A 17176-nucleotide genomic window follows, 5' to 3' on the forward strand; every position below is an offset into this window, starting at 1 on the left:
CTATATTTACAATAGTAGAATGAAAAATTTTTCATCTTTACCTGGATATGCTTTTTAGCAATCAGCCTGCAAACACCATTTCTAAAATAAGTTTCATGATTCAGTGTTGGCTGCAACATTCGTCCATCTTTTGCCCAAACAATAGACGGACTTGGTTCTGATTGGACAATACACTCAAACCTTGCTGATTGACCAGAAACTGCTGCTATATCTTTGAGAGGCTGAAATAATAAATCAAATTATATTTAACTCTGCACTTAATAGACAAATATTTCTATTGGTAATGTGAAATTACTGTTATAAATAAAGGAGGTTTAGCTATTTCACCATTGTGTCCAGTGGAGTATACTCTTGAGCTGGCTGGAGTGCTGTTGCAGCTGCGATCTGAAAATTGAAGATAATTATTAATTAACAATTTTCAATTAACTCCATTTTTGAAACGTGCAAATAATTCAACAAAAATATACTTTCGAAAATTACAAAATTCTAGTAAAGATACCTACTTCGTTTTACAGATACACTCATACAAGCATGCAGCATCAAAATAAATATAGATATATTATAACTGTCTCGAAAAACGGTAATTGTTAATAATTTTTGATCAAACAACACTCATCGAACCTGAAGCATCAGGTTGATAGAAATATCGTGGCGACTGCGACGGTATGCTGGGAGATAAAGATTTCGGACTGGGTGTAGGTTGATCGTATCTCCAGCCTTGGTGTTTCATTTCTTCCGCATCCGACCACTCGCTCTCCGATTCCCATTTCACGTTTTTGTGAGTACTTTGGGGCTTTTTACACAATGGCAAGGTATTGAAACCCTGCTGAACACCGTTCGACTTTTCGTGTATGATTGGAACTTCTATGTCGCCGGTGCGCCCGGACGACTTTGCAGAGGAACCACCACCGGCCAAAACTTTCTTTCCCTCGCCGGGGAACAAAATACCGAACTCATAACCAAAATCGTATTTGAAATATATCAAGCCAGTGTCTGGATCTATGTGCTTAGTTCCTAATAAAACGTATTGAATGTCCGAAATTAAAATTTGTAGTATTAAAGTTAGACTTTAAAGAAACGAAAAGGTCAAATGTGTTTATAATTACCTCGTTAAGTAAAAAATACTGCACATAAGCATTAGCTGCGTGTAAGATAAACAATTATAAGTTAACAATTTAACATAATTTTATTATTCAATTAGATTTTAAAAAAACGTAGTTGTTTGCAATTAGTATGTGAAATTTACTTTCTGTAAACATTTTTGTTCAAATGTTAAAATTCATATTTATGTGTTTTTTATACGAATGTATAAGCAAATAAATCAATCTTATATTTAGAAAAATCATAAACCCACATTTTGATTTTAAACTATAATTATATTATATTTCTCACCGTATTGAGCGAAACGTGATTCCTCCCTGTAAGCTTGCGCATTGCTTCCGCCGTCTTCTACATTCAATTTCTGCTGCGATGTCTTCAAGATAGGTTTCTGTTGCTTGCTCTGCTGCTTTACATCAGTCAAAACATCATCTGCAAATCTGTGCACTTTACTTCTAAACATTTCCGACATGTCCGTCATATGAGAATTTGCTAAACTTGTCGCGACATTGGTAAAAGTTTCTTTTTTATAACTATCTTGTTTCATTTGCATAGATTTTCGTATGTCTAACGTTTTGGAAATTTCTGTCGGCATAACTGGCGGTTCTTTGTCAAATTCCATAGGGGTCATAACTCTTCCATAAGATCTAGGTAAACTTGCTGATCTAGTAAATACAGGTGCACGAACTTTACGGTAGTAAGGTTCTTCAGAATCACTGTCCGGAGGAGCCCATTTTGCCTTGATTCTTGTCGATTCCACTTCGCTCTCGTAATCGCTTTCCCTGAATTCACCAGGTATAAATTTCTTAGGTTTTGGCACTGAACCCGGGGCGGATCTAGTCTTAGGTTTTTCAGCTTCCGGTTTGTAAGGAAAAGGTTCTAATTTAGTTTCTTGTCTTGTATCTTCACCGAATTTTATTACTCGAGTAGTCTGACTAATATTTAGTACTCGATGGCTGCTCTCAGTACATTCATTAAACTGCATGCATTTTGATGTCTCTATAGCATTTGCAACCGGAATACCAGCTTTTCCAGTATAATACTGTGTACGTTTTGGTGGCGGCACGTATCCCATTTCAGGCTGTGGACCTGGCTGTAAAATTATTTCTTTTCTAACAGCAGGTGTAGCAATTATGTAATCTTGAACAAGAGCTTTTGCAGCTACAGGTTTTGGCTTATATATTTGTTGTTTCGTAATCGTTTTATTATTTTCAAAAGTTTTTGTTTTGGTATCTAGCTTTTCAATTGGCGAGAATTTAGGCCTGGGTGGTCCGGTAAACTCGGGAGGATTATCAAATTCTGTAGGAGGTGTTGGTGACTTCTGACCGTCGGAATTTTGAGAATATCTGCCCGATTTTGGGGCACTTAGAGATACACGCACCGGTCTATAAGTCTTTTCATCCGTATCCGACTCGATTGGTCGCCACATTGCTGGAATTCGAGAATCATAATCGCTTTCATAGTCACTTTCGCGAAATTCGCCTTTAACGAATTTGGAAGGACTCGGCGGTGGCGGGCATGATGCTCTTTTCGGTTTAGGAGCATCAGGTTTGTAAGGAAAAGGTTCCAACTTGTCACTGATCTTAATTTCGCGAGACGTCATCGAAATATTTTTGATTGTCGCATCCTGAAATTTGAAATATAATCATTAATAAACAAACATTATAACATATATAGTTAAGAATAATAAGCATACTCTCACGTGTTAAATAAAATTACATTCATAATTATCCAAAATATCAAAATCAATCAAAAAAATCTACCATTAACATATTAATATTGATTTAACTAAACACAAATAAAACACAGTACGATCAGTGTACAAACAAATCTTCATACTCATTATCATATTCAAAATTATTAGTACTTCCATGCAAACTCAAACACAGTTTCAAACCTTAGATTCAGATGCTACTACTGGCTGCACAAAAGTTTTGTCAGCCCTAACGTGATGACGATAAACTTTAATTGGTGGTGATTTTCTTTCTGTTGATTCATAAGAAATATTTGTGCTTTCATGCTGATATGATTTAGATTCTGTCATTTTAGAAAATCTTCTTAAAGTATCTTCAGTGTCCGCCATGTATCCACTCTCAGGTTGAAACTTTGGCTTAGTTTTTGGCGATTCCACTTTTACTTTCTTAATCGGTTCTGTTTGTGCAAAAACTGGTGGTGGACCTGGTATTAATACAGGTTCAGATGAAACAATATCACTTATCTGTGACACTTCTGAAGTTTTTGAATGTTTTTCAGATGTAGTAGATTTTATAAATGATTCTTGTTGAGCTTTATCTACTTTCATTATAGACTTTTCTATTTCCAATGGTTTTTCAAATTGACTAGGCGGCAAGCTAACCGGTTCTGTTGAAAGTGGTCTTTTTGGCGCTGGACTTGGTGCTTGTACTCTTCTAAATCCTTTAATATTATCTTCCTTTACTTCGCCAGGTGTCCATTTACTTTTAATTTTAGCGTTTTCAATCTCACTTTCATAATCGCTTTCTATAAACTCTCCTTTAATAAATTTGGACGGAGTTGCTGGAGGTGGACACTTCATTTTCGGAACTTCAGGTTCTGGTTTAAATGGAAAGGGTTCTAATTCTGGGAAGGGCTTAAATGCACTCAACTCCACAGTTGGTTTGGCAGGAAGAGGAGGTGCAGGTGTATATTGATCTTTAGGCGGAATGGGAGGGGCAGTTTTTGGAGGTGGAATTGTTCGTACAGCTCCTGGAAGCACACGGGATGGAATTTTGTCCAATGCTTTTTCTAAATCTTGCTCGATCGTTTCTACATGTGATTGCCTTCTCTGTAAAGTAGTTCTTGGTGCAAAGCACATTTCAGGTTCTGGTCCTGGTTTTAGTCCTATATCATCTTTAGTTTCACTGGACATGCTCATATCTTCTCTGGTCTTTGAAATTAATTTCTGTACCATTTGCGGAGATTGTAAAGCGTAGTCATCTCTGAAGGCATGACGTTGCCAAGATTTTTCTTCGGTTTTAATCTCTTTAAATATTTTGCTTTCCTTTTTAATTTCTTCAGAAATTATGGTAGAATCAATAACTGGAATGTTTTGCTTTTCTGAAACAGTTGTATGTGCAACATAATGTAATTTTTGTTCAGGTCGTTGAATTTTTGGAAGTGTATTGTATTTGATGGATGCATTATCATCTACTTGTGATTTATGAGTTACTGTTTCCAGTTTTGGCATCTCTTGAGCTTGTTTTGGTGACCATACTGCAGGAAATGACGAATCTGACTGTTTATGCACTGACATAACATCATATTGTGAGGACGTTTTAGTTTCTTCTTTTTTCAAGCTGGTAATGGTTTCCACTTTTTGTTCTTCTTCTTGCATAGGTGGCCAAACAATAGGAAGTGAAGAATCTGGCCTCTTGTGTGACCATATCTTATCCATTGCAACCCCATCAGCAGATGGTACTCCCTTATCTGAAGTTTGCGACATTTCAGAAAAGGACCTGTATTCATTATCTGAAGACCAGTACGTGCTGGATTTATCTTTTGGTGAGATTGGTCTATTCCAAAGCTTCTGCATGTCAATTGCCTCCGCTGACGGTCTTGGAGATGTAGGTCTTATTTCAATATCTGATGATGGGCGATAAACAGGTTCTGTTATAACTTTATTTTCATAGGAAGTTTGTTCAAATATTTGTGAATTAAACTCAGCTTTTAAACCATCCAAAGGACATTCTTTAATTTCTTCTTTCGGAGTTGGGGGTATTGAAAATAATTTTATACCGCCCGTTGGAGGTACTACATCATCCTTTTGTATTTCTTGTAATTTCTTAATTTTTTGTGCTACATCCTCAGTTCTTTTCACTGAACCTGTTTTGGGCATATATCCAATTTCTGGTGGTGGTCCCGGTTCTAAACCAAAATCTTTGAGTAATGATTGGGAATATTCTTGTTTAGTTACTAATGAGTATTCAGTAATTTTAGGACCATAAGTAACCTCTTCTATGGGAGCAGGAACGTAAGGAAAAATTGCAACCTTTGGTTCTTCAGGTTTAACAATCTGTTCAACTGGCGTTTGCATTTTAGAAACAAAAAAATCTAATGCAGATTTTTTACTAATCGATCCAGATTCAATCCCATCTGTTTGACAAATGGCAAAAGGTTGTATATCGGTGACAGTAGACTTATCAGAGCTTGCTGTAGTTTCAGTGTTCATGCCAAAAGATAATTTAGGTTCCGTTTCTGATTTCTTATCCATGGTTGAGATATGCGCAGTTTGGGTTTGCTGAGTTATTGAAGGAAAATCTGTTCCAACGGACATAGATGTTTTATGTTCCATTTTGAATTTTTGTTCTGTTTGCCGAGTTTCAGTAACTAAAACCGATTCTGTTTGTGATGTTATTTGAGTTGTAACTTGTGAGTTCACATTTGAAGTCAAATCCTGATGCATAGGTTCCGAAGTAACGGGTTGCTGAATTAATGATGTCATGGGTTTCTATGGTACAAATATAGTGAACAATGAGTTGAAAAAAGGATAAATAATATTATTTAATAAATATAATATCCTAAAAATGATTCTAAAAAAAACTGAAATTAGATATTATATTTATATATACATACTTTTTGGGTTTGATCTTGTAAATCTTCATACACCATAGTCTTAACAACTTCAACCATAGTATCGGGAGTAGGTTCAAATACTGCAAAGTCTGCTATACTTTGAGCTTCACCTCCAGCATTTATGGCACGTACCATATATTTTCCTGTATCTTCCATGGATACTATTGATTCAAATGTAAATTAATACTGACATAGCAAATAAAAATGTATGTGTTAGTGATAAGAAATTTGCTCAAAATAGGTTTACTTTAAATAGGCAATCTACAAAACATGAATATTATATAATCAAATTTGATCAATATGAAAGACAAGTGCATACCTTTATCGATGATTAATTGATGACACAGCCCTTGTGTTTTTAATCGAAAAGGATTTGCCATTGCTTCTTGAATTGGTTTACCATCTTTATGCCACGTAACAGTTGGTTCAGGTGTACCAGAAACTTCAACTTCCATAATGACCCTATCACCTTTCTTCACAACTTGTGCTTGTAGCCGTCGTCCGAAAACAGGCGGAAAAACGGATTCTATATAAAGAAAACATGGATTTAATATAAAGTACATGTTTTAATGACCACATTTATCAGAACTTACTCTTAACAACAATATCTGCTGTGCTGCTAACAACGCCTGCACTATTAGTTGCCGTACACGTGAATCTACCGGCGTCTTCTATTCCAACATTTTTCAATTCTATTCTAGCTTTGTTGAATTCATAAGTCATACTGATTACATTTCCACTCACGTACAAATCTTGCCCATTCTTTGTCCACTTTACCACAGGTGTTGGGTATCCATCTACAATACCTTCCAGCACAATATCTGAACCCTTATCGACAATCCTCCCCACCAATGGAGATATAAATCTAGGTGAAACTGATTTTCGTACATGATGAAATATTTTCACTGGTTCAATTTTTGTCGTTACCGATTCCGTAATGCTGGTGTTTTGATCCATAGTAGTACTGGATAGTGTTTCCTCTCGTGTTGAAGCTGGTTCTTTATCTGTTTGATGATATTCTTCAATTTTTTGCGTTTGAGTTACAACTGGTGGTTCATTGTTAATCTGTTTCTCTGTACTGTGAGATTGACTAGTTACTTGATGAACTACATGCTTGGGTTCTCCACTGCCATAAGTAGTGCTAGAGTGCGAACTAGATTGGGTAATAATTTCCTGTTTCATGTAAATGGATTTTGTATCATTAGAATTTTGTTCGATAATGGGCATTACTAATTCATGATGTGTTTGCGAGGAATCTACGCTCAAAGCGGCTACGCACGTAGTTCTCCCAACTTCGTTTTCAGCTACACAAGAAATATTACCTTTTAAATTTTCAGTTACTGCTGGTATTGTTAAAATTTGTCGATCTCCGCAAGTCGATACCAAAAAGTCTTTGCCTGTCACTGGAGAATTATTAAAAAGCCATTTAATCTTGGTGTAGGTTTACCTGTTACGATACACTCAAATTTCGCCGGACATCCATCCGGAACTTTGCAATCGGAGAATAATTCTTTGAATTGAGGTGCAATGTAACCAAACTCTGCCTGAATCTGCACGGGTTTTTGACTATCTCCTACGTTTACTGATTTTACTATCAAATTGGCGAAGCATTTAGCGTCTCCGTTTGTATTAAATGCTTTCACGGTATATAAACCTTTATCATCGGGATGTACTTGCAGAATTGTTAAACTAACTACACCGTCGTCTTTTAAGCAGATATCATACCGTTCATTTGATATTAATTCTCGAGTATTATGATACCATTTAACATAAGGTTTCGGATCACCAGTCACTTCACACTCTAATAAAACTTTCTCGTTTTCGGGAACTAAAACGTCCGTCAACAACCTTGTAAATTTAGGCGCAAACCCAGTCGGTAAAACTTTCTCGGGCGGTGTTACTTCTTGGGGTTTATTGACTTTAAGGATACAAGTACTGGACGCTTCGCCTGCGGAATTGATCGCAACCACTTTATAAACTCCAGCATCTTCAGAGAACACTTCTCGAATGATTAACGAACACCTATCTCCTTGAAACAGGAGTTGGAATTCAGAAGATTCTTTCACAGGTCTATCGTTGTGATACCAGATAACTTCAGGTTCGGGCTGGCCAACAATAATGCAGTCGAATCTGACGGAATCGCGTTCGAACGCTGATCGATCCTGAAGTGGCATCTGCACGGATGGCTTGATGGGCTCCATGTCGCTCGGCTGTTCGGAATCTGAAGTTTCGTTGGGCAGAAGACCCTTCACTGAGACGTTGCATGAACTGGTCACCGTTCCGGCGATGTTTCGAGCGGTCGCTGCGTACAGTCCAGCGTCTTTTGGGAACGCTTCGTTTATTATGAGCGTCGCACGTTGACCGTCCCGATGCAACTAAAACATTTTATTCAATGTCTCAACTTTGACAAGGATGCCCAAAATGATAATTATATATATATATATATATATACAAAACTTTTCCTAACTAAATATCGATGTCTGTTAAAACACATTTTTGTAACTGTGAACGTCAGTGTAAAAAGGAGTATTACATTGTACACTGCATAATTATTGCCCTGGGCGTTAAATAAATAAATAAATAATTGAACTTACAGGTATAAATTTTTAAAATTGTTTACTTGGCACTAAAGCAATAAATAATAATCAGCGTTAGTTCGTTGAAAAAAAAAATCAAAAGTAGATACATATTTTGAACGATTCGAAATCGAGATATCTATACGTTCGATTATCATTATCTTGCGCAAACTCGACAAGAATATTCAAAAATAAAATAAAATGAGATAAAATACAAAATAATAACTAACTTCTTATTGGCCAGTCAATTCGTAATTGGTTTTATTGCTTTTCTAAAAAAATATATATTCTACTTTCTTTTTATCAGCCCTGTAATTAAGTTTATTTTCGGCAAGAGAAGGAAAGCGAGAAACGAGCAATCGAGTCTATTTTAGTTGACATACGAAACTGGAGCACTCCTCCTCTTTGCTTGCGCCGATACTGATTTTATTTATGTGATAGAGATTGTGGAGTTTTGGCAACGAATGCAATATTATAAATAAAAACACACCAAACGTCCTCCGAAGCATCGCCACATAATATCAAAACCGATAATATGTAGTAAAGCAAATAATTACGAAGTTTTGCCTCATCATTTCGAAACACATGCTTTAATATTGAATCTCAGCCTTGGAATTAATAATTCTATTTAAATAATCTAATTTGTGTTTCAAAACATTTTTGGCATGAGTTTATTTTAAGTAGGCATAGTTAATAAAAATAAACATTATGATTATATTTTTCTAAGTACAGCCTCCGTTTTTTTTTCAATAATTTTAAAAATAATTTATCATACATGATTGTTTCTACGTTTCACTCAAAATCGATCAATACAAATTTTTAAGAATTTTTATAGTTAAACCACTTTTTGAAGGAATGTAATATCCCATCAGACAGTTTCAAACTTTCAAACAGTTTTTAAATTTTCGAAATCGACGAAAAATGTTGCACTTGTTAAATCAACTTTATTAATTCAATTTCTAATAAGTGTTTATTGAATTTTCTTGATTTAAATCCTTCAAAGCCCTTAAATAAAAAAAAATCCGAATCATAGAAATAATTATAAATAAAAACTAATTAAAAGAATATTAAAAAAAAATCAAAGTTTTAGTTCTTAAAAATAAAATAAATAATATTAGCTATTGAAAAAAATTTAAAAAACAATAAACAAAACATTTTTTTGCTACCTTTGAGTCAGAGGTTTCCATGAATGGTTTTCCATTATGAGTCCATTGAATTTGGGGTTCTGGTATACCTGATACTTGGCATTCCAATTTCACTTTTTGGCCGGCTCTTGCCATTGTGTTAGATAGTGGTATTACAAACACTGGTTTTTCAGTTGGTTCAAGAGCTGAATTAAATATTATTTTAATAATTTTATCTAGTCCTTAAATGATATATGAAAAACTTACGTTCAACCATCAGATATGCTTGACATTGATCAATACCAGCATCATTTGTGGCTTTGCACATATACAGAGCATGATCTTCAAGAAATACTTCTTCAAATCGCAAAACGGCCTCTCCATTATTATACGTAATTCCATAATCTTTCGAATTGTCTATACACACATCGTTTTTATACCACTGCACTGTAGGTAACGGATTTCCTATCACTTTGCATTCAAACTGAAAGCTTTTACCTTCCATGGCTTTACCTGGTTTCAATAATTCTACAAACTGAGGTGGTTGCAAGAGAGTATTGACATCAGTTTCTCGAACCGATAACGTTGCACATGTGTCTGCAGAACCATAATTATTAATTGCTTTACATCTGAATTTAGCAGAGTCTTCTGTAAACGTTTCTTCTATTGTTAGACTACACTTTCCGTTCTCAAACACTGTTTTATAGTCAGGATTATTTTGTATACTCATACCATCTTTATACCATGTTACGTCAGGTTCAGGATCTCCAACAACTTGGCATTCAAATGTAAATTTACTACCCTCAGGAACTACTGCATCCGTAAGCAATACAGTAAACTCTGGCGCTTTACCTAAATCAACAGTTTGCGATTCAGATGTTGTTGTTTTTACTGTTATTTGTTGAATCATCTCCGATTGCGCTAGTAACTCCGCTTCCAATTTAGCTTTTTCAGCCAAACTTCTATCAACTTCATCACGTTCTATAGCAGCTGCTTTCAAATTATCTATTGCTGTTCTTAAATTGTCTCTCATGGTTTCGAAAGAAGTCATCATGTCGCGATTGGAATTTTGAATCTTATTGAGATGTGAATATCTGCTATCATCATATAAATCTCTTGCAAGTGCAGACATTTTGTTAAGACGTTCGTTTTGTTTATACTCGCCAGAACTTATAAAGTGTTCCATTTCAGATAATAATTTATTAGCATCGTCTTCAGTCTTTATTGTTGCAATTTTACTAGCTACAGTTAATAATAGTTTGTTTCCTTCTCCAAACCAATCTTCGGTCTAAAATAAAGAAAGTTATAAATACAAATCTTTCACTCATAATTACACATACAGAAAACGTACCTCATCTACCAATTTGAAATATTGCATACTCAAATCAATGAGCCTTCTGACTTCAGAAACTTCATGTCGAAAACCATTCCAACGGCTACTTAGAGCATCCAAATCACGTTTTATACGTGGGTAATCTTTTGTTTGGTCCGAAAATATTTCATTTGAGGATGAAACGAATCCATCAATTCTATTTTGCAGTAGCTAAAAAATCAATATTAATATAAAAGACATTTTAATTAAACATTTAAAATAACTGACAAAAATTATATAATAAAATAAATAAAATATGTGGTATATTATGATTAGGCATACATAATTAACAGTTCTCTTTGATAATTCCTATTATAAACTAGTATTATTCATCCATTTTTATCTCCTACCTCGATCGTTCGTTCGAAATATTCAAACGCCAGTGATGATGCTTTCGCTGTGGCCAAAGTCTCGCCGTATTGTCCTCGTACTGACGCTAGTTGCCTGACCAGATCGTCCAACGTACTATTGATGTCTTTCAAATCTGCATCGAATTGTCCAGTTTTCATTGATTCATCGAGAGCCAATTTAGTTGCATTCCAAGAGGCTTCAAAACATGATTTCCTATGTTCAAGCATCGTCAATATCTTCTCAATGTCGTGTTGAGCTGCAAGTTTTGGTTCCTGCTGCCTAATTTTATTGATACTTCATCACTTTCATTCACAATTAACTTAAACATTTCCATGATTATTTTCTTAGAGGCTTCGTGATCTTTGGCGAAATTTTCGAGGTCAGTTTGTAAATCCACCGGTAATCTATGTTTGCTCTGAATATTTTCAATAGATTTATCCAATTCTGCAACATTTCGCAAGAAGGATATGATAGACTGGACTAATAGTTTGTATTCAGTACTCGTAGTGTTTAATTTTTGTTGCAATTCCTGAAGATTGTTCTTCACTGGCTGCGTTTCATCGAGCAGAGATGTATCTTGAGCGACTAAATCTTCTGTTAAACGAAGTTTAGTTTGTATATCATTCTGAGCTTGTACTATTTCGTTTGTAACCCTTTGCAAGGTACTTTCAGCAAAAGCAACTAATTCACTAGCATTTGATGTAGGGGATGTAAGGACTGGATATATGTTGCTATCTAATTTTGAAATCCAATTAATAACCTAGAATAAAATAATATTGACATAAACATATATCTACATACGTAAATTCTGTTTGCACAATATTCTGGGCTAAGTTCCAAGAACCACAAATGATATACTACAAATTTTTATTCGTAGGCGCAATGGAAACGAATTAAGAACATAATTTATTACAATCATAAAATTTAATAATGCGAAACCTATAACTGTAAATTAAATAAGTTTTTCCAAAAAATATTTTGAATGTTAGGATTATTTTAGCTAAAATAATCTAAGCTAAGATAACAAAATGGTAAAATCGTTTCTTAAATAAAATCACATTATATTGCATGTGTTTGCATAAAAAACTTATAAATACATACATGACAAGCTTATTTTGAAATTGATACTTATTTTTGTGGTATAGAAATGAATAGATACAACATACATTTGTTATTATTATACATAATAAGTAGCATGCGCAAATATTAGTAGAGAAATCTATAAATTCCCTCTCTTACCTGTCTCGTCTGCTCCATGGCGCTTCTCCAATATTGACATAAACATATATCTACATACGTAAATTCTGTTTGCACAATATTCTGGGCTAAGTTCCAAGAACCACAAATGATATACTACAAATTTTTATTCGTAGGCGCAATGGAAACGAATTAAGAACATAATTTATTACAATCATAAAATTTAATAATGCGAAACCTATAACTGTAAATTAAATAAGTTTTTCCAAAAAATATTTTGAATGTTAGGATTATTTTAGCTAAAATAATCTAAGCTAAGATAACAAAATGGTAAAATCGTTTCTTAAATAAAATCACATTATATTGCATGTGTTTGCATAAAAAACTTATAAATACATACATGACAAGCTTATTTTGAAATTGATACTTATTTTTGTGGTTATAGAAAGAATAGATACAACATACATTTGTTATTATTATACATAATAAGTAGCATGCGCAAATATTAGTAGAGAAATCTATAAATTCCCTCTCTTACCTGTCTCGTCTGCTCCATGGCGGTCGCTCCATCTCTCTCACTCTCGTACACCTGTCGGACGGTGGTGATTTGCGTGCGCCAAGTCTCCTGCTGCTCGATAAGCCTGAACTCTCTTCCGGAGAACCGTTCAGAATTTCGTCGATAAGCGAACAGGCAGTGCCTATCGCCAAATGGCGGTCGCTGACGGCTCGCTGTAATGAAAAACCGTCAAAGCGTTCATGCACGTTCGTGAAATTTAAAATAGATCTGCTGGCAACGGGCGCCAGATACCGGCAACGATTTGTAAACATTCGATTCGAGCAGTTGCCGCTGTCGAACCATTCGACACGATATAAGAAAATTTTATGTTGATTGATGGTGTAAAAACTTTGTTTGAATACAATGGGATTAAAGAAATTATAGAATTTGGTTATTTCCAACTATTATGACTTCAAAAAATTTTAAACAAAATTTCACTAATTTCAGTTAGTAAGATAATTTATTTATTTACCGGTCAATCTATGAATAAAGTAAATCTATAATGAAGTAAATTGTAAATTTTTCAGTATTGTAATATTACCTGCTCTGCAGATCTTTTAAAACCAGTTCCACTGTTCTTAAGCTGATCATACAAGGGCTTAATAACATTCCACTGCACGTCCATAAGTCTAATCTTATCCTCCATCGAATGCGCCGAAGATCGGACCAACAGTTGATCCAATGTATCGAATTCTGCGCTAAGCTTATCTGCATCAGTTAGAAATTGTACGAATACTGAAGAGAGATCCAGGCGCAATTCTACCAAAGCTTTAAGAGTAGTCCAATTCTCGTGCAAACTTTCCACCTTTCGATCAACTTCTCTACGTTGCTCGTCGTCCAGATATTCCAAAATTGGTGGTAAAGTCAGTAACAGGGCGTTGATCTCGTTACCCTTTATCTAGAAATAAATAATTATTTTCAATTTGTTCAAATATCAAATAACGATCAATAATTACAGATGAATAAAATTTCATTCAAACGTTAAACACAGAAAAATGGGCTTATTTGATGGAATACTTATCAAATAATTATTATCTAACTGCGGTGTTGAATCTATTGCAATCCTATCTAGTTATTATTTACCTCTAGATTCTTCAATAATTCATGATGGAAACTATAGAAGTCTTTGGCTGTGGGCAGATCATGTCCCATGTCCCTGCGTTCCTTCAAAGAGATTTCAGATATCGTTCTAAGCCAGGATGAAAGTTCATCTTGTTTTTCCTGGAACGCAAACAACGCCTCGCCGATTTTTCTGTCCGTCCTTCGCATCTCATCGCACTTTCTCCTCAATTCTATCGCTCTGTTCTCGATCTCTTCTAATAAATTTCTGACACCTTGTGATCCCGGATTGTTGACACCACATTCTGTTAACAAATCTCTTCCTTCTCGAATTACGTCCTGCGTAATTTCATCAACAGCATTTGTTATAGTGACCGGAGTGAGACGAGGCAACATTCCTACCAGGTCGTTTTGTCGTACTTCGCGTTCGAAATCATCAAGACGATTTAAAACCTATGAAAATAATTAGTTATAGTATTTATATGATGGTACAAATTCAAAATATTCATAATATGTAAATCTTCTTCTAGTATTAGCTTTTTTAACGTATACAACATTTACTTACTTGTCGTCCATTTTCGTAAAATGCTTGCGCTCGTGTCAATAATGTTTCCCTGCTTTCCAAGTCGTTTAAGAAATCTGAACATCCTCCCAAAACACTATAAGCTTTATCACTGGCTTCGCGTCCTGCAAAACAGCCAGATTTTACCAACTGTTCGGTAGCCCTGGTTATTTTAATCGCACGCTCTTGTAATTCTTTAACTTCCTTCAAAAAATTGTTAATATCCACTATCAACATTGAAGTTTCATACTCGGATTCACCCAGATAAATATCCGATCCAATTCGTTCTTTATGTTCCCTTATAGCATCTTCCAATTCATGTAAGTCTCTCGCCAACATAGCCAAAGCCAAACATTGCTCTAACCGATTTTTTCTATTTTGCCATGAAATTTCCAAGATTTTCCTCCTATCGTGCATCGCTTCCAACCAGCTTTCAACTTGTTTGATAGCAGATCCAATTGACGGTTTAATTTGTCCTGGCCTAGAATCTAAGGTACCTATATTATTTAAATCTTTTAAATGGTCTAGTAAATGGCCTCCCTCTTGTAGAGCAGCCATAACAGATTCCAAAACCGATCTTCTCAAATCGTGTATTTCAGTGAGAGCTTGTTTAACTGCATCAATTTGAATGGGAAGTTCCTCATCGCGACAAATAATATTAAGGGCTTCCATACGTTGGAGACATTGTTCGAAATTTGTTTGAAAGGTTACACTCAGGTCTAATATTTGTTTTCTGTGTTCTAGGTGATTATTTATGCTCTGCCACGCAGTTCCTAATGATTCGGCCATCGCTGCATAGACCTCTGGTTCCGGACGCTGGGAGGATACTTTCTTATCGACTTGGCGCATTAACTCTTCGACGGGAGTAGCCTTGTTCTGGAAAAAAGAAAAAAGTCAAATTATTCGGTCTCTCATTATCACTACATAAAATCAATATAATTTAATATTAATTGAAATTTATTAATATAAATTGTATAATATTTGAAAGAAGGTCATTCTTAAATTATATTTGACTTGTAACTTATCTGATAATAAATAATTTAAAATTTACTTCTTTTTAATTCATAAATGCACTTTTAACTTATTACAAAATTGTTAGCAATGTAGAAAATTCAGTCTAGCATACAATTTTACTTTTTTTACTTATAATTATGATATTAATATTATATAAATGCGATTGAATTTATTTACAGAACATCCAGTAAAGTCAATATAAAATAACACCACATATAATACATAGTTAAACTTAAAAATTATTTCATTAAAATTTTTTTTTTCATTCATATTACTCAAGATATATAACTTACATTAAGATTAAGCCTGAAGCAAACTTCAGTTTTTGGATTAAAATAAGAAACCCTACTGTATTTACTTACATCGCTTTATAAACTTTATGAAAATAAATAATAATTATGGAGCACATCCTCAAATATGATGTATTGACAAGCAAACAAGACAGCCAACATGCTTTTCGCCCACATAAAAACATATAGCGGTATACGCCCTTTCGGATGCAATCTGTAGGCTGTTGCACCCATAAAAGCGTGAAAAAAAGATCACAAAATACAAATACCGTGATTTTAAAGTCTGCTGAAAAAGTTACTACTTTATTTATTTATATCCTCGATATAAATCATTTAGTTTTCCTCCTGGAACAAAAACGACAAAATATAAACGTCGCCCTACTTCGCAAGCAGATATAGCATCTCACAGCGCAAATATCACTTTAATGACTTGCTATAAATCATAAGAAAAGTTTACAAATAAATTTAACGAAGAATTAAATTCAAACATTACTGGAAATCGAAAGTAGTACAAGCTGGCTGTTATTTTTAGTCCATTGAATTCTACACTACTATGCACAGAAATTGCGAACGTCGGGCTGCTATGTAAATCAACTTAGGCCCAAGTTGATGATTTTAGTCGTGTGGGCGAAATCAATGCTGGTCCTTTATAGTTGTAAATAAATAAATCTTAGACTTCCGACTTCGATCGCCAAATAAATTATCTCGTAACGGTTTGATCTACTAATAGAAAATAAGAGGAAAACGATTTTTATCTAAACGATAATTAATGGTCATTTCTTACAGCAATTTTTCTATGATACGATTAAAACATTCCAGACAGCAAGTATCTAAAGGGTTTCTTTAAGGAGGGATGTTATCAATTTCATATAGTGACACATTTTTACCTTGAGCTGTCGTAGTACTTCGCTGTGTGCAGTTTGCAATTCGACGGCTTCTTGCAGATCGTTACCGATGCTCGTGAGATCAGGCTGAGCCTCTACCAGTTTAACCGTTATCCATTCACCGCTCTGAAAATTAATCATACATTAATGAAAAGCATAAAAAATTTAACACATATTTGTAATAAAAGATAAAATGATAAAGAACGTCGCTAATAATAATGTTAGGGTATTAAAATAAAGTAATGTTGAGTGTATAGTAAGGAAACAGAAGAGGATTGTGGTCAAACAGCTGTTTCTCCAAAAATAATTTAGATTTTAAAAAATCTTCTCGTACACATATTCTTAAATAGTTAAACTTTGAAAATATGAAACAAACCAAATCTTTTTTTTAATTTCTACAATGGAATACCCGCTTAACTCACCTATGCAAAATTATGCACATGCTATGCATTTTTACTTGATAATCTTGTCTCTTCACTATTTATTAAATTTTACAACAATAC

General features: G+C 34.4%; 2 protein-coding genes across 2 annotated transcripts in view; both read right to left on the reverse strand.

Moving 5' to 3' along the window:
• The window catches only part of LOC113365983 (muscle M-line assembly protein unc-89-like), an 8303-nt gene extending 1388 nt beyond the window's left edge, over positions 1–6915 (reverse strand). The window contains exons 1-7 of the mRNA XM_026607529.1: positions 6282–6915; positions 6008–6214; positions 5689–5849; positions 1393–2725; positions 622–1014; positions 296–384; positions 42–221 (exon numbers count right to left, since the gene is read on the reverse strand). Of these exons, the coding sequence (XP_026463314.1) occupies positions 42–221; positions 296–384; positions 622–1014; positions 1393–2725; positions 5689–5849; positions 6008–6214; positions 6282–6915 (2997 nt within the window). The remainder of the gene's footprint in view (positions 1–41; positions 222–295; positions 385–621; positions 1015–1392; positions 2726–5688; positions 5850–6007; positions 6215–6281) is intronic.
• A 173-nt stretch (positions 6916–7088) lies between these two features.
• LOC113365985 (coiled-coil domain-containing protein 141-like) lies at positions 7089–16814 on the reverse strand. Its single transcript, XM_026607530.1, has 11 exons — positions 16677–16814; positions 14489–15361; positions 13948–14376; positions 13406–13762; positions 12888–13037; positions 11432–11871; positions 11111–11390; positions 10740–10931; positions 9656–10676; positions 9431–9594; positions 7089–8063 (listed from the first exon to the last, which is right to left on the reverse strand). The coding sequence occupies exons 1-11, from the start codon at positions 16812–16814 to the stop codon at positions 7089–7091; spliced, it is 5019 nt and encodes a 1672-aa protein (XP_026463315.1).
• Positions 16815–17176: the final 362 nt, after the last annotated feature.

Source organism: Ctenocephalides felis, unplaced genomic scaffold, assembly GCF_003426905.1.
Source record: "Ctenocephalides felis isolate EL2017-DRISC unplaced genomic scaffold, ASM342690v1 CF-g0.4_SCAFFOLD_01170, whole genome shotgun sequence".
Lineage (NCBI taxonomy): Eukaryota > Metazoa > Arthropoda > Insecta > Siphonaptera > Pulicidae > Ctenocephalides > Ctenocephalides felis.